Source organism: Varanus komodoensis, unplaced genomic scaffold (assembly GCF_004798865.1).
Source record: "Varanus komodoensis strain SLA01 unplaced genomic scaffold, ASM479886v1 scaffold12, whole genome shotgun sequence".
Taxonomy (NCBI): domain Eukaryota; kingdom Metazoa; phylum Chordata; class Lepidosauria; order Squamata; family Varanidae; genus Varanus; species Varanus komodoensis.
In genome coordinates, this window is record NW_025335349.1 from 25791731 (window position 1) to 25813329 (window position 21599).

The following is a 21599-nucleotide window of genomic DNA, read 5'->3' on the forward strand; positions in this document are numbered from 1 at the left end:
GCATAGAATTAATGGCTCATATTGTGACAGCTCATCCACAGTATGCAGGCATCTACCAATACAAACAAGTGACCCAGAAATTAGGACATTCTCTGCTACCAGATCAGTGATTTTCAGCTTCTCTGACCTTACCAGGATGTGCCACCTGTATCAAGTGGCTTTTGCTCATCCACTAGATTGAAAGTCCACTTCCAACATGTGAGCAATCCTAGGAATAGCAAAGTTTACTGATAAGGAACAAACTGCATAGGTCACTCACATAAGACAATACAAGACAAAGCCAGTATCAAGCATCTTTGCTGGTTCCAAGCACCCCATTTCCCCCACCTGAATTTGGGCCTTGAAGACCAAGTATGGGTGCATGAAGGGTAATTTGTAAGCAAGCAGTTTGTGACAATGCACATTATGGTAACATGATCAAGGGGCACATTAGTTAAGGTATCAGCCTTAGCTTCCAATATTCCGTTTTGGGGAGTTTAGCAAGTGCTCCTGCAGATGTCTGTATCTCAGATAAGTGTGCCTCCTAAATATTTCAAAAGGAGCACATGAAATTGTGCACTAAATCAGGAGCTGGTTCAGAAAATGACTATACCATGATTACTCTCCCTTCTAGACTAGAAAACACTGGAAATAATGCCCAGTGATTGCTAATTGTCTAAAGAAACAGAAAGTGGACATTTACAACCACAAAAAAACTGACATCTCACAGGGTTAACCAGCCCATTTCTAACACTTTGAAACATTTTTGTCTTTTCCAAAGTTTTGGTTTTCTTCATTCTCGTTTTCTCCAAACATGGAATCAAACAAGTGGTTAGAACTGTAATCAAGGTAAGAATTCTAAGGAACTTTATATATAGGAAAGGTGCTAGAGAAATGCTTAGCATGAGATTTACTACTATTATCACTATTAGTCTTTTATACTGCACTATAGTCCATTTGGTTATGGGTTAGTCATTTGTTTATTATCTGCTATATTATTTATGGGTTGCCATAAAGAACATGCACAGACTGGCTCACTTAGCTACAAAAAGCCACTGCCACATTAAACGTTGTGCAAAGAGGAGGCATCCACTTCAAATATGACCTCTTAACTGGGTTCCTTATATATCAACTGCTGCTGAACACATTTTTATTTATTATTGTTCTACGCCTGTCAATAGCCAAAGCTCTCTGAATGGTTTAATGTCAATCCTGAACTAGCACAATCCTGTCCTAGCTAATGTGACAACTGCTATATTAAAATATTTTTTGTCTGGACTGTCTATTCCCAAGGTAGTTTTCTTTCTTTAGTCTTCAAGACAAATTATACCTCATAACTCTGCCACCAGTTGGGAATGTTAGGCCGCAGCTTCTGATCACATACAACCTTACGCATTTCTTCAATGGATGGGTCAGAGGGCACAAGATCATAGTATGGGAGCTGATATTCTTCATGGATACCTAAAAGGTGGGGGTGGAGAGAGCCACAATGTCATTTCACCTATTATTGTTTTCCACCAATTCAGTAGCTGTGTGTTGTTTAATCCAACATATTCCTTCAAAGAGAGGCAGGAAACAATATGAAATGGAACTATTCTAAAATATTACTGCAATCATTGGTATGTATCGCCAAAAATTTCAACTAAAAGTTAGGGGAGGAAACATACTTGCAGTGCAAACTTAAGCATGTCTATCCATCCTGCCATGACGGTACCCACTTACTCTGCTATGGTTAGCTTATAAATATGTCCACCATCTTTTGTTATTTGTGTAATACTCTGATCTCCATACCATGTTGTTAATTCAGAAGTCTATTTGGATTTCTAAGAACATTTGGCATTTTGAGAAACAGCTGTGGGCACCGCCACAAAATGGTTCCCAGGGCAGATGTGACTAATCACATTATGGCTACTGTGGAGGCCCAGCTAGACCAGGAATTTCAAGGAGAGAAACAGAGAGGCGGAAGGGGAAGGGAGAATGGAAAGAGTGGTTTCCTGGCCTGCCTAATCTTCTTCCATCCACACAGACTTTCCCTTTTGTGAGTTTTCGCTTTCTCTCATTCTCTCTCTCTCCCCCACTCATGTACCAGCCTCCAGCCTCATTATTTCTTCTCTCCCCCAATCTCTTTTCTTGTGATTTCTTTCCTTCCTGTCCCTTGTCTCAGAGGCCAATCATCTACTAGCACTATCAGTGGGTTAGTGGCTCATTCCTAGGTGGTTTACTGTGGCATGTGAACCAGCTCAATTAATTCCATGCAAGTGAGTGAACAAGCTGATAGAAACATGATGGGGTGCTCTGTCTCTACTTTGAGTCCAGTTTCCAAACAAGCAAGGTAGCCCAGAGAAGAAGTCCTTTCCTCTGCACTCAGCACTGGAATATTGCAGGCTGTTAGGCTGCTGCAGGAGGAACAGAGTCCTCCCTCCCTCTGCCAGTTCCCAGCAGACTAAGATTATTTTTTAGACTATTAACATCTTGATATTCAAAGTTAGTCCTACATAGAGTAGCCATTGCAATGGGACTTGTTCCATTCAGTTTAATGTGTCTACTCTACATAGAACTGCACAGATACCCCTCTAGATTAGGAGAAATTATCCCCCCATTCCCATTCATGAAAAAATTGGGAAAACGTATTTTTTTCCTGTAAGGTATATGTACCTCTTCAAATGTCAACCAGGGAAATAATTTAATTGCTCTGCTTGCCTGTAAAACAGCAGTGGACACCCTTTATTCCTCTAGGTGCTTTACCCTATAACTCCCATCATCCATCTTCAAATATAATTACGAGGGATGATGCATGCTACAGCTGGAGTGCTGCAAATGGCCCTCTACATCTCTAGGAACCTTTAGTTTGCTTCCCTTGCAATTTACCAATTCTCCCATTGTTGACCCCACATGGAATTATTTTACCCTGGGAAAAATGTCTTTCCTTGCAGTATTTCTTGGGTTTTAAAAAATGCATGTATAAAAACCCACCCAAATTGTACTTGCAGCATAAATATTCCCTATTTTTAAAATTAGTGCCCCAGTGGGAGTCTTCTATATCATCAAGATGTCAGGATTTTATTTACTCAGCTTTTAAACACCCTCTTTTTGTGGGACTGTGAAGGCCCTTGATGTTGGCGAAATTTTCATCTGCTGTTTGATGAGCAGTCAGTAAGGTACAATCTTACCGGAATGTCTGTGAGCCCCCCGGTTCAAAGGCCTGCAGGCGTCCCATGCAGGCCAGGGGCAGCCCTCCCCCCACCCTCCTCTTTTCCTGCCTTTCTGTGCTAGACAGGCTTTTCTGCCTGTCTGCCTGGGAACTCACAGTAGGGCAGCTCCAGAGAATGGAGTGGCTTCAGAACAGTTCATGTCCTGACCTCTCAAGTCTCCTCTCTGTCCCCCAAATGATCCTTCAAATTCTACTTCTTTAAATCCTCCCCACTTCAGAGGGCAACCAGCATGGTGCTCTCTACAGTGGGGGTAAGAGGTTGCGGGAAGGGGGTCAGAGCTCCAATTTCTACTCCAATGTTGCAGTGCTGCCTCCAGCCTCAGAGCTTGGCACAAGAACTGTCCTACGGCTCTTCAGAGAATGTTTTGGGTGCCACAGGATCATCTTCTCATTCTCCATAGTAAATTACTAAATATCTTGTTTGTTCTATTTGATGTAGTATTGTTTCTGTATTTTATAATGATCTTGTTCTTTCTTATCTACTACTTTGGTCTGGTTTTCACTTTCTTGTTCCCATCTTCCTTTAACTGATCAATTTCTTTTTATTTTTAAATGGCTCCACAGCTGAAGCTCTCTTAACAGTTTACAATAATTTATCTCCTTTGTTCAATCTTACCTACTTACTACATGTTTCAATCTTGCTAGTTTTTTTAATCTTTAATCTTCTGTTATTTTTTTAAAAAACCTATTTTCTTCTTCCAAATTATTTTACTTTTATCATATACCAGTAACTGAAACCCAGCTGAAAGCTGATCTAGTATCCTTTCACTTGTTCAGTTATTTATTTTTTTCTCCTTTTGGTCTCAGCCCTTTACAAGGTTTATATCAGAGAAAGCATGATATTTTTTAATTCTCTGAATAATCTCATTACATAGTTTATTGTTTCATGTAAAATTTGTAGGCAGATTATTTTCCTTGCTACAGAGTTTTTCCTATGCACTGCATCTAATGAAAGCAGCTTTTCCTTTTCTTCCACCATCATTTCCCTACATTACAGGACTCAAACTCTGGAATTCCTCTCAAGATTATATCATTCTTAACATGTTGCTTTCTATTCTTATTTCAACCATTCATTTTTCAAACAAAAACAAAAAGTATTATCCTGTTTTTGCCACTGGTTCTCTATATACCTAATTAACTTTCTAATGTTTGTTTTCTCGGCTTGTTCTGTCATTTTCTTATCCTCTGAAATCTCTTGTGCATCTTTTTCTCCCTCCTTTCCCACATTTTTTCATTCAATGGGTTGCTTTTGTGCAATGTTTTCGCTCAGCTTAAGTCACAGCATTCCTTGTACCCCATTACCTTTTCTACTACTGACTTCTACTCAATAAAAAAAAAAAACAACTATCAATTTTCCTCAGTCCGCAACAAAGAACACACAAAAACTGCATCAAAATTATATGCAAATTACAGCTGATTCTGGAACAAATTTTGCAGTACAGAGATTAGGTCAGGAGATTTTGATTAAGCCTTCATGTTCATGATTCAGTGTATCCAAAAGAACAGGAACTACTATTTAGAGCTCCTCCAGAACAGAGACTCCACCACCAGAACAAATGCCAATAATCCCAACCAAACCTGTTAGGGAGAGTCTGATTAGAATGCTGACTCAGTGAAAACAAACCGATCTCCTGAATCAGCAAGACCACTTCCTTCTCCAAACAAGGCAAGCAGCAAATCTCCCTGCTCCTTCCATTACACCTCTAGCTTACTGTAGCACAAATTACTTCTTCAAAGTTTCTATGCACTTGGATGACACTCCCATATTCAAACATTTTAAGTCAATTTCTAGGTGGACAGGAAAAAAAGAGACCTATTACCTCCCGAGTTGCATCTGCGAGCGATTTCCCAATAGACTAGGCCCAGGGCGTAGATATCAGCACATTTAAAAGAATCAAAATGCTTCATGTTTATTGTTTCATCAAGAACTTCAGGGGCCATGTAACTGAATCAGAAACAAAAACAACAAGATTAACAACTACGTGTTCTATTTGAGGATACACATAAAATACATACCTATAAAGTAGACATATCCATGCCATTTACTGTGAATAAGACCTATTACTAGTAAGTGTATCTTATTACAGTTTAGAAGCTTACTTGCAGCAAGTAAGCTTCAACAACCATTTTCTTGGCAGGGTTCGCTGGACAAAAACTCATTCAACTAAACCAAATCTTTGAGGGAATACCGTTCAATTTTAAATGTAGTGATTATTCTCCTGTTTTAAAAATGTTCAAATGATGGGAACAGCCACGTCCAGCAACTTACTGAAAATCCACTAGGGAAAAATGCCAAAACAAAACCTCTACAGCAGTTGGGGCAAACTTAGTAGTATACTGGTCTGCCTGACCAGCTGGCCAGAGAAATCCTTGTCCCATGATCCACTGAGATGCAGCCCAGGTCTATCCATGGCAGGGACTGACTTGACAGAGCGCTGACAAAGCGAGGGCAGAGCAACACAGCAGCATGGCAGCTGTGGCCGCTTGTGGGTGACTACTCCAAGACAGCTGCTCCCCTCACAGTGGCCCATTTCCCTGAAGACCTTCCACCATTAGTTGCCTGGTTAGGCTTGCGATGTTCGCTGTTGGCTGGATGGTTTGTAGTTTGTGGTTTTAGACTACATGATAACAAACTCGTTTCATTTCAATTCCACTGTATTGCTGTTACTGCTTTAGAAATTTACAAATTTTGTAAGATGTTGTATTTATTGCCTTATGTAGCTGATCTGATCTTGTTTTGTTTTGGATTCTTGTACCTTGTTTCATACTGTATTTTATTGTTTCTTGTATATTGTATTAATGCATCTTGTAAACTGCCCTGAGAACCTTTTATGGCTAAGTGGCAGTATAGAAATTTAACTTAGCAGCAGTGGTGGCGCATCTCCTTGCCAGACCCAAACTTGCCACTACTATAATCACAGGCTATTAGGAGCACAACCAGTCATCTGTGGCAAAGGTGTTTACCTAGGATTGTCCATGACTCTATCTGTCTTGCCATATAGCCTGGCTGCAGCTATTTATAGAACAAAGACCCCTATCTGAAGTAAAACACATGGGGTTCTGCTGCAAGTGAGACTTTAAATGTATAATCCAACATATATTCAGATAGAAAAATGACCAACATGTTGAAAATCATTTTCAGAAAAAGTCAAAATAATGTAAGCATTTTATTTTAAAACAAAATTAGGAATTTAAAGCTCAATGCAAATGCTGACTCATGCAAATAGAACAAAGAAGCAGTTGTTGAATCCTTTTCCTAGATATCTAAATATTGTTAAAGCCAGATGATCAAAGGTTAATGGTAAAACTTTTGAGTGTTTAAATGTATAGAATATTTGCCACATTTTAAAAATGTTTTGCAATAGCAGTCAACTGATTATTTATTTTTTATTAACATTATCAAACCTGTTGAAGATCAGAATGTATTTTTGTTGTTACATACAAGTTAATGCTTTAAAAATATGTGTCCATATATTATGGCATATTAAACACCCAACTCTAATGTTGCACACAGATAACCAGCAAGAGTTAGCAGATGGTAAGCATCTGGTAACAGCTAGAATGCCAATCTGAAGATTAGAGAGTCAAGCAGCTTGAAAGGAAAAAGGGCAGTATAAAGCAAGCATTTGCAACCATATCCAGACATGACTTTGTCCACACAAAACATCAATACTTACAACCTGTTAAGGTGATATTGCCTTACCGTTTGGTTCCAACCCTTTGATTGGGTGCAATGTCAATTGTATCAGTAACAGAGTCATGGCGAACAGCCAGACCCAAATCTGCTATGGCACATGTTCCATTCTTCTTCACCAGTATGTTCTTAGATTTCAAGTCCCGGTGTGCAATACCAGGTTTTCCTAACAAAGCACAATGAAAGACAAGTCCATCATTGCATTTTGTGTATTTGCCAGTAACTACTTTTCAGGAATAAAGCCGAAAGGAAGGAGCAGCACCAAAACTTCCACTAAGCTCAATCAGTTTCAAAGTGTCAAGTTGATAAATCTGAAGGAAACAAGGGGTCTTTTATCAAATTCATTGCACCTTCTTTAACAACAGCATGAGCTGAAATGCTTCTTTGCTATTCTACTTCAGATACTGGTCCAATTTGGGTGCGTATTTTCCAGCTTGTTAAACCACACTTTAGCAGCTAGGGGTAAAGTCTAAGACCACCTGCTTCCCCCTCCCCACTTCTTCATGCTGATCCTGGTTAATTTAATCTATACTTCCTAGTTATTTCAAATATGGGGAGCTATAGTTTAACACTGGTTTACTAAATAGGGCCTTGAACCATGGGTACTCCTGATGCTTGCTCCTAAGCAGCTGAACTGTAACTTAGTATGTCAGGACTTGCATGCTTTATTTATCCCACCTTTCCCCCACTGTGGAACTCAAGACGGTTACATGTGATTCTCAGATGGTCTCCCCTCTAAGCTCAGGATGGCGCCAGATTTGCTTAGCTTCCACACTATGGTCACCTTATTTGCCTTCAGAGCAGGTATCCTTTCCTTCACCCAGTTTTGCCTAAATTCTATTACTCTCTTTACCAGGCTCCTTAAACCTCATTTCTGCTTTCACCTTAAGAATGAATTACATCTTCTTTATCAGCCCAAGTGCATCAATCACTGTCAAAGGTTTTTTGTTTTTTCATTTTCTAACTGACCACTGCAAAATTTATATCTAGCATACTTCTGCTTCTTACCTTGGGTCCCCACAATTTCCATATGTAGATGTGCCAGTCCACTGGCAGCAGAAAGAGCCAATTTAATCATTCCTTCAATTGCTACAGTGTATCGGTTAAGGTAATCAAAAAGAGAGCCATGCTCATGGTAATCAGAGACCAGCCACAATTGGGTCCAAGTACCATTATCTGTTTACAAGACAAATCAGGGGAAAATGCATTAGATTGGAAAGAGAGCTACAGCCATACTTTTGTTCCAAAATTCATTTAAGAACAGGTATTGTAAGTAGCAAGGGAAGTACCACTGAAAAATTTCCATTTGCTTACAACTTCGATTTGTACAGCCATTTATACTGGAATTTAATATAACAAATGCCACTACTTCAGGGTTATTTTTGTGGTTCAGTTTAATGCTGCCAGACACTCAAAAATGTAGGAACTTTATAGAGTTCTGACCTGGCAATGGTTCCCCTTCACTTCTCAAAAAGATGTTAACTGCCAGAGTACATCTGTTGCCAAATATGCCCCAAGGACATGAGGCAAACTGGAAATGCTGTTAGCAGCATACCAGTATTGGGGGATATCCTATGGTTAAGATATGCCAGAGGGATTGGTCCCAGAACACATCCCAACATAAAGAGAGCAATACCAGCAGTGTTCCCAGTCACTGCTAATTGCCTTGGGCTCTGCAAAAGGCAGTAAGTTGCCTGGCCTGACTTAGAAGTCAATTGGGTAATGATTCTTGAAAGATGAGGTTTAAGAACAGATCCCTGGTGTTATCTGACCCAGCTGCCAAGAGAAGTCAATGTGTGGGTGTGTGCAGTGGTTTCTCCATCTCATATGGTATTAGTGTATTCCTGCACTGTGAACAACATTTCCAGACTGAAGTACTTTACTGTGGTACGATTATGAGACTGTCCCTGCGGACCAAAAACAAACACTCTGCATTGTATTTACTTGCATGCTATATTTGTCTGGCTTGACAGATTAATTGCAAGTCTTAGCATCATCAGACAATAAATACTCTTACAAGGTACTAATGAGAACAGCCGTTAACACTGTTTCTTGATGAGATTATCAATTTTTTATGAGATGTACAAAAGCAAGTCTATATAGCAGGAACTGTTTCTCAATACTGGAAAACAGCTAAACTAACACAGAATGGTCAATTTTGAAAAAGTACCTACTATTGTAAATAGTGCATACTTTTGCAGTCACTCAAAAGACTTTTATAATGGTGGCATCCTCTATTAATAATAAAATATTTATTATTTTAATTTTAATTAGTAATAATATATTTTATTTCTCTATCACCCAACAGCTGAAGATCTCTAGGAGGTTCACAACGATTTATCAAAGTACTATAATAAAAATGGATATGAGAAACAGAGATACAATAAAACATGGTGTACATTTCCAATATACAAAATGCAAAACATTTTAAATGTGAAATAAAAATTAAACTTGACCAAAATGAATGACATGATATGCCATTAAATGTATGAGACTGAAGAGCAGTTTTAACCTGATACCAAAAAGATGAGAATGTTGGCACCAAGCAGGTCTCCATGAGGATATCATTCTAAAATTGGGGGACCACCACTGTGAAGGCCTTCCTTCTTGTTGCCTCTTTCTAGGCCTCCCGTGGAGATGGCTGTCAGAGCAATGCTCTAGGTGCAGATCACAGTGTCCAGGTAGGCTGAAGCTGGGACTGGGTATATTTATAAATTAAATTTATAAATGGTTCCCATAGCCCTGTAAGGCTCTCTGCACAGTGCACAGTGTAAGAATGAAAGCCAATCATAAAAACAAAATGCACATAATAGTACAATTACAGCAACTACATAGATCATAATTTTTAAAATACCCAGGTACAGTAGTAATAAAACCATCCTAAAAATTCCTAGTAATATAAAATCAATTCAATATTATTCAGTCTTTAAAATATCTGGAAAATAGGAATGTCTCTGCCTGATGCCAGAATGATAACAATGAGGGCACCAGGTGCACTTCTCTGGGAAGCCTATTCCACAGATGGGGCACAGCCACTGAAAAGGCCCCTCTTCTATTTGCCATCCTCCTCACCTCTTTGAGGGATGGCTCTTTAAGAAGGACCTCTGAGCCAGATCTTAGTGGTCAGGGATCTCCAAATGCAGATATCTGATGGTTTGAACAAATCTGAGGAAACTAGATGATTTTGATATGAATGAAAGTTCGAGGATTTACTTAGTACACAGTCATCCCAAGACAGGTTTTGCCTGAGCAGTGCCTGATGTTCACTCTCACATGAAAAGTATAAATGGAGCCCATTTCAAAATTCAAAGTTAATGAAGTTCAAAAAAGAGAAGCCCTCAAAGCTTTAGAGCTCCAAAGGTCCAGGAAAACTAATCTCTATGCTGCTGGTCTGTACTAAACTCAACTTTATTTGAATTATTTGAGCCAGTCACCTTGGCTTTCTGGCACACAATACTTCCATTTTCCAGGTTTCTCTTTCTGCTTCCCTGTTTTTGACCTGCAGGCAGTTTATATCCTTTCCTCCTGTTCCTAGGTCTTCCACAGTTCTTTCCAGCTCAGGGGTATCAGAAAAATCAGTAACAGACTTACATGAATTCGTATTTCAAAGAATCTGACTCACAGCAGACTGGCTTTCCCCAAGTCCCATGGATTCCATAAACTACAGGACTTTACAGACTTTTTTTAATGTCACAAAAATTTAGTCACAGGAAAGTGTGTGTTTTCTCCATAGACTAAAGAGTGGACACAGTATTTTTAGGGATTTCTGCATTTTGAGGAGTGCTAATTTGTACAAGTGCCTATTTGCACAAAAGAATACGAACTCATTTGTACAAAATCTAATTCTGCCAATGTGTAGATGACAGAACTAGGCTGGCAACTGGAAACAGACAGAACCAATTTTACAACAGCCATACATCCTTACAACCTTACTGTTTTCTTGGTGACTCCTTTTGTCAACTTTGCGGTGCCTTCAGTATGCACTGTTTCCTGGAATCCCCACTCTTCTTCCCCCACTAAGAGGTTTCAGTCATCTCCAGATTGGCCTCTCACAAAAGACTACCACATTGCCAGTTTCAGTCTCTCACATGCAAAATGTGCACAAACCTTTCGAAGTCAAACTTTCATCGATGCAGCCAGCATGCAAGAGAGGCTTCATTATCTCTGCCAAACTAAAATACAGATTACAGAGTAACAATCTAAAATACATTTGTTCTAGCCATGCTGCAAACCATCCACCTCAAACGTCAAACACCAGTACTAAATTCCAAAGACACCTGCAGCCCATTTGCTTACTGAAACATAGATGTAACATGATACCTTTGTTGTCTGCAGCAATAAATCCCAGGATATTCTCATGCCGCAACATGACCGTCTGATAGATCTCAGCTTCCCTGAACCAGGATCGCTCTTCCCGTGATGAGAAGATTTTCACAGCTACATCACCACCACGCCATCGACCACGCCACACTTCCCCAAAACGACCTTTGCCAATGATTTCCTGAAGGACAATTGTTCGAGCCACTGTACGCTGGACAAAGAGAGGCAAACCTGCCAGCAAAGGAATTAAAATAGGAGCAAGGGGGTGGACAAACAGTTTAAAGCTTTCAAGCACCTAAATTCAAGTTTTCCTGATCTTATTTCAGAACCAATGTTCTCCTAGCTGGATCCACCTGGGCACCCCTGTGTGCTGTAATGCTGTCCCTGCTGCTGCTGCCCTCCCAAAACATCTCCCCGACTTCTGGACTCTGCCAGTGACTGCAGCCCACCAGCCCAAATCAATATCCCCAAGTGCTCAGTGAGAGGGAGCACCTGAGCTGGGGGCGGGCTGCAGTAGGAGAGGCAGGGGAGAGGCAGTCAGAGGCAGCCAAAGGCAGGTGTGGAGGGTGGGGCTATGAGCCAGCACGAGTTCTTAGCTGGTAGTGCCCAGAGTGTGATGGTTCTGTGTGGCTGCCTCTGGGCGATGCCAAAGGGTGCTGTTCCCACTCAGAGTCAACTTGAGGCCTTTTTGTTTTGTTTGTTTGAAGGGAGAAGGCTGTAGAAAGTAGAAGGCTGAGTTAGTTGTGGATGATTGGAGGAAGCAGAAGGAAGTATAGTTAAGAACTGTAGTGAGCTGAAGGAAGACGGAGAAGTGAAGGGGCTGTTCAGGAGAAATAGAAAGAGTGGGGTAGGTATTAGTGGTTGGCCTGGAACTGGTCAGTAATTGGAAGTGTTTTGGAATTGGTTGGTAACAGGTGGGGTGTTAGTAATCTTTTTGCATTTTTAGTCACACAAAAGGTCTTTTAATGAATGGCTGGGGAGGGATGGGGAGGTCCAGGGTGCAACCATCGAGGTAGTGATTGGTAGAGGGAGATATGGTGATGGGGGTTCAACATGTCCATCTAGGAGAACAGAGGTCAGCTATCTTACATTTGTCCCTTTTTCTAGTTTTTGCTCCAGCCAAATGGTCCCAGGCAACCATACAAGCCAGCCCTTAGACTTGATGGTGCTGTTATTCAAGGCCAGGTTAGTTCACAATAAGATCTCCCTCATCTACTATCTGATTAAGGATGAGGGGGCTGACCTGGCATGCATTACTGAGAAATGGGTGGGAGAAGAGGATGGAGTCCCTCTCTCCCAACCATGTCCACCTAGGTACCCGTTTTAGCTCCTACATTGCTTGGTCGGCTGGAGTGGGGGGGGGGGGCTGCCATAGTCTCTAAGTTTTACATCCCTCTCCAAGCTTCCTGTCTCCTTGGAGACAGATCTTGAGTGTCTGTACTGCATGCTGGGTTCCCAAGGCAGATTAGGGATTCTACTACTGTACTGCCCACCTTGCTGCCCAGCAGTCTCCCTGCCTGAGCTGATGGAGATGGTCTCGGATCTGGTCTTGAGGACCCCCAGGATGCTGGTTTTGGGGGACTTCAATTTCCATGCCGAGCCTGCCTTATTTAGGGTGGCTCAGGACTTCATGGCTGTCATGACAACCATGGGGTTATCTCAACATGTCATTGACCCAGTGCACGAAAAGGCCTACACTCCTGACCTGGTTTTCTCAAAAGGACAGGAGGATGGTGGTTCAGATGTAGAGGGGTTAACTGCTACCCAGTTGTCATGGTCAGACCACTGTCATGGTGAGGTTTAGTCTTTTGGCCCCTTTCCCCCTCTGCAGAGGTGGGGAAGCTATTAAAATTGTCTGCCCCCAGAGTCTAATGGATCTGGAAGGTTTCCAGAGGGCTCTGCAGGATTATCCAGCCGATATAGTTGGTGCTCCTGTCAAAACCCAAGTCACCGCGTGGAATAAAGAGGTGACTAGGGCAGTTGACATGATTGCAGCTAAGCTCCCTTTCCCTCCTCGTTTAATCTGGCCAGCTCTTTGGTGCACATTATAATTTATGGTGAGGAAGGAAGAGAGAAGACAACTAGAGAACAGGTGGAGGAAATCTTGTGACGAATCAGACCAAACACAGGTTAGAATTCATTATCAAGCCTGTTCCATTGCAATTAATAGGGCAAAGGGGCAATATTTTGCCTCTTCCATTGCATCTTCACAGTGCCATCCTACTGAGCTCTTCCAAGTGGTTCAAGGGCTGTTAAAATCTGGCCCGTTACTGGAGATGACCGAACACTCTGAAGTGATTAATTTTCCCAGCACTTTGAAGATAAAAACCCTAACAGCACCTACTGCAGTTATTTTATCAACTATGGCCACATCATGACAGACAAAATTTAGCGTCGTCATGCACGCCCTGGTAACATCTTGGCTGGACTACTGCAACATGCTCTATGTGAGGCTGCCTTTGAAGATTGTCCAGACACTCAAACTGGTTCAAAATATAGCTGCACAACTTAACAGGAACTAATTCACAAGCCCATGTTGCACCAGTTTTATATTATCTACACTGGCTACCAGTGGAAGTTTGGGCCCAATTTAAAATGCTTGACATGTAAAGCCTTAAACAGCTTGGGCCCTGAGGTCTGCTTTCTCCAATATGTCCCTACCCATCCACTAAGATCAAGCCAGGAGGTCCTTCTTAAGAAGCCATCTCTCAGAGAAGTGAGGGAAATGCTGGCTGGAAGAAGGGCCCTCTCAGTGATTGTACCCCATCTCTGGAATAGGCTCCCCAAAGAGGTGTGCCTGGCACCTTCATTGTTATCATTTCAGCACCAGGTGAAGACATATCTTTTCTCTAACTATTTTAATAGTTGATTTTATTGGTAATTTTGATTTTAATCTGACCTTATTCTTGGCTTATAGTTTTTATTTTACTTAAGCCAATGAAGAAATTAAAAGTTTTTATGTAATTGTTTTAATTTGTAAATTATGCTTCTTTAAATGTGTTTTGTTAATGTTCTAGTATTACAGATTTTTAAAATGTTATGTTGTTTTAATTGCTTGTAAGCTGCTATGAGAGCCCAAGTATGGGCTAATGTAGACACATATAAATTGAATTAAATAAATAAATTCTATGTAGTATAAATTCTCTATCTATTGTATGAGGGACCCAACTGAATGGAAACAGAGCAGTCATGCCACTGAAAAGGTGCTCAGAACCAGTAGTTTTACATGCATAGAAGTCTTTGACTGGTATGCCTAAATGCCATTGCTTAGTCCTGTGCTTACACTAAGCATGCAGAAACATGCAGAATAAGGGGAAGTGTTAAACAGAGTCCCGTATGAAAGGAAGCCAGGATGACACAGCCTTTCTATAACTGCAGTTCTCTGAAGGAGCAGCTACATGGTTACACATACTGTTGGTCCACATAGTGGCTAGGAGTTAAAGACTGAGAAACCCTCAATACAAGTCTCACTTTAGCCATGGAGGGTACACTAAATCACATTAATGACCTGCTCATATCGCAGACTCAGCTCCGTATCTAAAAAAGAGACAGTAATGAACTAACTTATATGGTTGTTGTAAAAATTAATGAAAAGTATTCTAAACAATTTAAATTATACTTTGAGAAGTATTCCTACAATAAAAATACAAAGCAGATGTAGCTGCATGCCTCATGCTAACTATATAGAAAGTTATTAAGTATCAGGGCATCACCCCATATGCCTCTTTTTCAACACTGTGGAATAGAAGGAAAGGGGATGTCATTGCTAAGAACTTCTTCTGTTGAAGAGAGCATTCATCAGAAAGAATGCTAACTCATGTGTGGAACTGTTGAGATGCAATCAGACTAGGAAACATAGCAGCTGCTAAATTTGGTGATTGGCTTACACACCTGTTCTTTACTTGCAACTCTTAAGAGTAAAGATGATTTCAGAATTCCATCACTTTAAAGGAGGAGACTGAAAGGGAAATGCTGCTTTACACACACAGAGAACCATGTTCCATAGCCTAGCAACTTTCTCTATATACATATATACATCTCTTTTTAAAAATGAAAGTATTTCTACCTGAGCCTGAGCCAGAGGTAGACAGATCATACACTAGATCTTGCAGGGTTTTGTCCTTGGATAGGCACATCTCACAAGATGGGTCCTCCATGTCCAACCTTTGACGATTGTGGTATACTCTCTGATGGTGGTGAAAAACAAAAACTACTATGATCATAATAACAAACACAAGGAAGACTGGTCCTGCAATCACAGCAACCAGCTCCACAGGTCCCCAGCTGGAAGGAGTTTCATCATCTTTCTGATGCCCTTGAAAAGAGAGAAAGAAAGGGGGAAATCAGGTTCAAATCAAAAACCAAATGAAACCTCAGGTTTTGTTTGTATCAATATTTATCAGATCTGAAGGGACATATCAAAAGTGCAAAATATTACCGGAATCTATAAAGGCTAAAATAACAAATCTCAAGCTCATGTGTACTCTGCACCTATCAACTCTTCTGACCACAAAGAGAAGCAATTACTCCATTTTTTAAGTGACCAGGACAGTTAGGATATGGATGCTTTTATGATTCTCCTTGTAGCTGAGCCAGAAGTGGGAGGAAGGAACAGGCTTGCATTCATAACCCTAAACAATAGTTTAGCATTGTGCCTAAACCATGCTACTCTAATTATGAAAAAATAAACTGAAGTGGTTCTTGTTTTTAGTACTTTTCATCTTTATTTTAGCAATCTCTACCCACACTGATAGATTGCAGATGTAATACTGATGCAAAGTCAGAAAACAAGTATCTTTTCTGTGTACCATAGGCTTCTTTCATAAACTCATCCAGGCTCTCCCACATTCTTTCTCAAGGGCTCTCTCTCTCCTTTGTGGTTTCCAACCTCAAACTCTCTCTCTTTTTAATTCTGGAATCCTGCTCTTTCTGATAAGAGCAACCTCCCCCATGCATTGAATAACTGTGTGGCAAAAATACACTTTTGGGTGTGGCTTTCAGTGCTGTCTTGGTTTAAATAGGCAGGAACTATACACATAAATATTAGCAACATGCAATAACTCTCTAACCAAAAAATAAAGCTAAAGCTAGTGAGTCTATAGTGCACGTGCTAACTACTTAATTTGTATTAAGTATCACTTATATGTTCAGGAGTCTCCTTTCACTCTTGTTTTGGTCAAATACTTAAGCCCAAAACTTTGCTTAACATGCACTACAAATATATTGTAACCCTGGCCTAGGTGTTCTAAAAATAGTCTATTTTTCTATAAAGTTATTTTTTCTCTGGCATGTATTACAACTATTACTACTACTACATTTATATACTGCCTTATAGCCGAAGATCTCTGGGTGGTTCAAAAGAATCCATAAAAACAAGACACTAAAATACAATAAAAATATAAAATCAAAGAAAAAATATAAAATCAAAGAAACGTTAAAGCATTAAAACAGCTAAAAGATATAGCAAAGAATGACCCTGTAAAAAAACACGTGGGATGTCTAATTCCTTCAGGTCTCTGGGTACCCAAATAAGTCTTTAAGGTCTCAGTATAAAGACAGGTTCTCAAGAACTAAAAAGCAACAGAAGAATGCAATGAAACTTTATGACACAAGGGGGAGCCTAAGTACAACTCCAGTGTTATGCATACAGTTTCATGACTATGAAGCCAAATTTTAAAATCTTGGAAAATCCCAGTTAGGTAGGTACATCAGACTTACTAGTTATATCCAGAGATTGCAGTTCTAAAAATAAATATCCTTCACTCAAAGCATTCACGCCCTTTTTAAAGGAAAATCTCTATCTTTTGCTAATAGCAATTTGGCGAAACTGAAATGTGAAAAAAGGTGTCTTTGTTTCTGTTAAAAATTAGACAAAACCTGATGAACCATTACCAGATATACTGGCATATAAGGTGACTTCCATTAAGATGAGATCAGTATTTTGGGCTGTTTTTCTGGTGTTTGTCATATGTCAGTTATATAAGATGACCCCCAACGTCAGTTTCAAGGGGCTCTTACACACTGGTATATATGGGTATTTGACAGCCAGAAGCTTCTAGACCAGTGATGGTGAACCTTTTAGAGACTGAGTGCCCAAACTGCAACCCAAAACCCACTTATTTATCGCAAAGTGCCAACACTGCAATAAAACCTGAATACTAAGGTTTTAGTTTACAAAAACCACTAAATATGATGCTACAGATTCAAATATGCCAAGGGGACAGCACATTAAAAGAATCTCAGTCTCTTAGTTAGAACATCTCTTTGCTAAATCTTAGATATTAAATTTCAATTTTTCATAAGAAAACTCAAAGCTAAAATCTTGTGTTAATAAAAATGTATGTATTAAAACTCACAGCCAGTCAAAGCAATATATATCCTTGGCAGTACACTGAGCGGCCATGTGAAAGCTCGGATGAGTCGTGGCTAATGAGTTGCAGCTCGTGATGTCATCACCTGGCACCGCTACTCCTTTCTGAGCATGAGCATGGCCCCTATGTGCATCGTTATCCAATGCTCGGCTGCTGGGGCGACTTGGCTCACGTGCTGAGAGGGCTCTGCGTGCCCACTGCGGCATGTGTGCCATAGGTTCGTCATCACTGTTCTAGACTATTGTGATGTCATATTACTGCACTCTAGCTAATAGTCATGTTACCTCTCTGATTTGGAGGCTGACAGCAGCCCACAGAGGGGCAGGCTGGCTGGCTAGGGTTGGTTGGGGAGGATGGCCAGTATCAGCAATGCAGACAGCTATGGGGAGGCAGCTCTGGGGGGCAGGCAAGAGGGAGGAGGCAGCCCATACGGGCAGTGACGCAACACAGGACAAGCTCCTCTGGTACCAGTAAGATGTCTTTTATGATTATTAATAAAACAAGCTTGTAAATACTTTTGTCTTTATCTATCCTTTTAAAAATTATGAATATAATGAAAAATATTCACCTGGTGTCTAAGACAACCTCCCATTTTTGCCTCATTATTTCTGGTTTCAAGTGTTGTCTTATATGCTGGTATACACGGTAATTATAAAGTCTGGTGACAGCACCGCGAATTCACCCATGGGTTCACTGCTGTATGGTCCTTCTGCAGGTCAAATGATATCTGGGGGAACACAGTCATGCCCCTGATGTCATTCAGTCCCTGGTCAAAAATGCTGACAGAAAATGCTCCAGGTGACACTTGTGTGGCAGACCCAGCTCTGCTGTGGTCAGGCTTTCCTCAGGTTGGGAAAATTCAAGCACACTGAAGCCTCCCTTGCTAAGGCACTGCACACCTCAGTCTTGCCTTGCCTGCTCTGCAACTTCTCTGCAATGGGAAGTTGAGGGATGGGCAAAGCATGTAGCATGCTAAGTAAGAGGAATCCCTGAACTGATCACTAATCAGTGGCTTGTGAAAACAACAGGGATCCCTCCTCCTCTTGACTTTAGGGGCAAGCTTTACTTGAGGTCCATGGACCAAGCCAGCCAAACTGCTCCATGGGTGGGAGGGTTGCCCATCCCTGACTTATTCTATTCAGGTCATCATCATAAAAGTTAATAATCATGTGTCCCAAAGGAATGTAACAGAACCCTAAAACTGAAAATCCAGATGAAATCCCATTTTTGTGAACGTATGCCAGGGAACAATGATGCCCCCAGTGGTTATGTGTTCTCCCTTCTAACCACAAAATAAAAAAAGGAAAGCTATGCTATCCAAGTATACTTCAGTGTTTCAAAACAGAGAATGTGTATTCCTTCAACTTAATTTCCAAAGTGAGAGAGAGTGTGAGCAAACAAGTTGCAAGCAACAGCATGATCACTTCATTACCTTATATGGGAACTAGCTATTATGCTACTGATCTGGGAGCCACAGCTGAAGCAAGGACAATAAATATTAGTAATAAACAAACAAATACAAATAAATAAAATGAACCTTTGAGTTGACACTATAAAACCAAAAAGAGAAAAACACTGGTGCTGCATAGAAGGTAGCGTGAATACAGCCCCAAGAATAAAATCAGTTTTTTTAATTGCCTGGAAAGGCAGACAGTGTGCTCCCTTTAATTTACTTACCACTGGGTACCATAAGATCTATTTTGTTACAGTAGTCAGAGTAGCAGCAGTGTGTGTTGAGTACATTTTCTGAGCTCAGGCAGAAGAAGGGCTTTCCAGCAGGAACTAGCTTCTCTTCAGGGATACAGGTTCGGGCATGATGTTTCACTCCTTCCACATTTGTTATTGAGACCATACAGGCACCATCCGTTTCACATGTGGCATTGGGCTGGTTGCAGTCGGAGCACAAACACAGTAACGCTAAAGAGAGAGAATTGAAAAACAAATCTATGAAATACACAGCAGAAGAGTAAATGTGGTCCCACTAATATCAAAAAGGAGCTCTTCCAAAGAATGTTCCAAAGTCTCAATGAGATCTGAGTGGCTTTAAAACAGGTCTAATAACATTTGCAAGCCGTTTTGAACAAAAAAGGTCAGAATTACGCAAACAAGTTATACTGTTGTTTCACAGACTTCCCGTCCGTCAAAGTCTATAAAAGAATGACTCATTCAGTTTCTAGTCCCTATAAGTCTGAGATGAACTCAACTGCTATCAAGGATAAGGCAAGCCCATCTCTCTCACTCACAGCTACCTTTTATAGAAAACACACCTATACTTAAGGGCTGTTGAGTCAATTCAGTTTTGAGAGAATATTTGCTGAAATAACTGCACCTTCTCAATACAGGTGAAGAATACTGGAAGAAATGTGGCTCTTGGTATTCTTAATCTTATACTGAAAAAGAATCAACTTTCAAGCCTTAAACAAGCCAAAGAGTTTTACTTATTGCTATGGAGGAGCAGTGCTCTAGAATACCCCAATTTGGATGCCAACTATTAAGACTTATTTCTGCTCCACCAAACCAGGTGGAGAGAAACAAATTTACTGAGAAATAATCTCTTTATGGCATGTGAGAATGAGAATTTCAACTGGAATAATGAAGATAGTCTTACATAAATATACATGGAAAACACTGCACCCTAAATAAAAAGTGTCCCTCCTCCCACCTATGAAAAGGACAAGTTCATTTTCTGGATAACACCAAATAGCTGAGTTAAATCTCAATGACCAAAGCATGGCTTGAACTGGGTATCTAAAATTAAAAAACAAAAACCAGTATCCAGTTGGGTTTTTCAAAACCTGAAAACCACCAACATGCAATAACAAGAAGTCATCTGAAGTGGCAGCCTATTCTCTAAAAGAAACCTTTAAAAAAAATAATCTGAGCTCCACCTATCTTGCAAAGCAAATGAGGGTGGAAAAGATAGAGAAACTAAGAAATTTAACGAAGGACACATTATAGAAACCCAACTGCACTCCATGAAAATTGACACAATGGTAATAATGTACAGTAATTTTAAGTATGGCTCATTCAACAGGTTTTGCATGTCTGTACCTCCAACCCTGTGAAGTAGGCCAGGTTGCAAGGCATTAACTACATTCCTCACAAGTAGGCCAGATATTTTAATAACTCAAATACTAGTATTTTAGTACCAGTGGTTTTAATATTTTATCATAATGACCTCTTTATTGTTGTTGTGATATTAACTATTTTATGTTTTTATTGCATTGATTATTTTTATTATGTTATTTAAAAATATTGTAAGCTAGGGACTCCAAAATAATAAAGATAGATATCAATAATGCATTTGGAATATTAATTTTTATAATTCATACTCCAAATGTGGGAATCTAAGTTGCTGATAATTTCTGAACTACAGCACATGAATTAATTTCAAACCAATAGAGATCATCAGTAACCACAGTGACCAATTCAATGTTACAGCAAACTAATTGTAGGATACTTTAAAATCAATGATGGAAATGGTGTGCGAGGAGAGAAGGGAATGTATGACTCCATGCTATGTCCCTTGATTCTCTGAAGAGTTTCTTGGAGGCATGGAACATAGCATGTAAACTGGGCAAATGCAAGTGAAAAGCTTTAAAATCCCAACAGTACAATCATATACATGTTTACTCATAAGTTCCCTTTGTTCCATGGGGCTTACTCCTACATGTGTGCTTAGGATTATAGCCGAAAAGCATTATATAAAGGGTGACATTATTTTCAAGAATGCACTCCCACTTAATTTCTACATATTATACTATCATTTTAAAATATTTTATTCCTCACATTTTACTTTGAAATCTTATGTAAGGGCAAAACTATGTTACACAGGAAAAAGCAGTTTTTCCAATGTCATCTTCACCTCATGTTAATGGAGAGAAAGAGAGTGGAATTTACAAAATAGAACTGGAAAGCAGGAGTGGATGCTTGACCCTTTCTCATCTTGTTCTCCATGTAAATGTTGTCCTTTTACCTGCCATTCTGATTATTTCCCTTGTTCCCCATTCAGGCTGAAAAGTGG

At 40.1% G+C, this 21599-nt stretch overlaps 1 protein-coding gene across 4 annotated transcripts in view; it reads right to left on the bottom strand.

Moving 5' to 3' along the window:
- The window catches only part of ACVR1B (activin A receptor type 1B), a 60893-nt gene that overhangs the window by 4016 nt on the left and 35278 nt on the right, over positions 1-21599 (bottom strand). For all 4 annotated transcript variants that reach the window (XR_006413892.1, XM_044422001.1, XM_044422000.1 and 1 more), the window contains exons 2-8: positions 19253-19492; positions 15271-15519; positions 11205-11435; positions 7893-8060; positions 6894-7050; positions 5011-5135; positions 1310-1440 (exon numbers count right to left, since the gene is read on the bottom strand). Coding sequence is in view for 3 of the 4 variants with exons in the window: in XM_044422000.1 (XP_044277935.1) it covers positions 1310-1440; positions 5011-5135; positions 6894-7050; positions 7893-8060; positions 11205-11435; positions 15271-15519; positions 19253-19492 (1301 nt within the window). In the remaining variant the exon portion in view is untranslated. The remainder of the gene's footprint in view (positions 1-1309; positions 1441-5010; positions 5136-6893; positions 7051-7892; positions 8061-11204; positions 11436-15270; positions 15520-19252; positions 19493-21599) is intronic.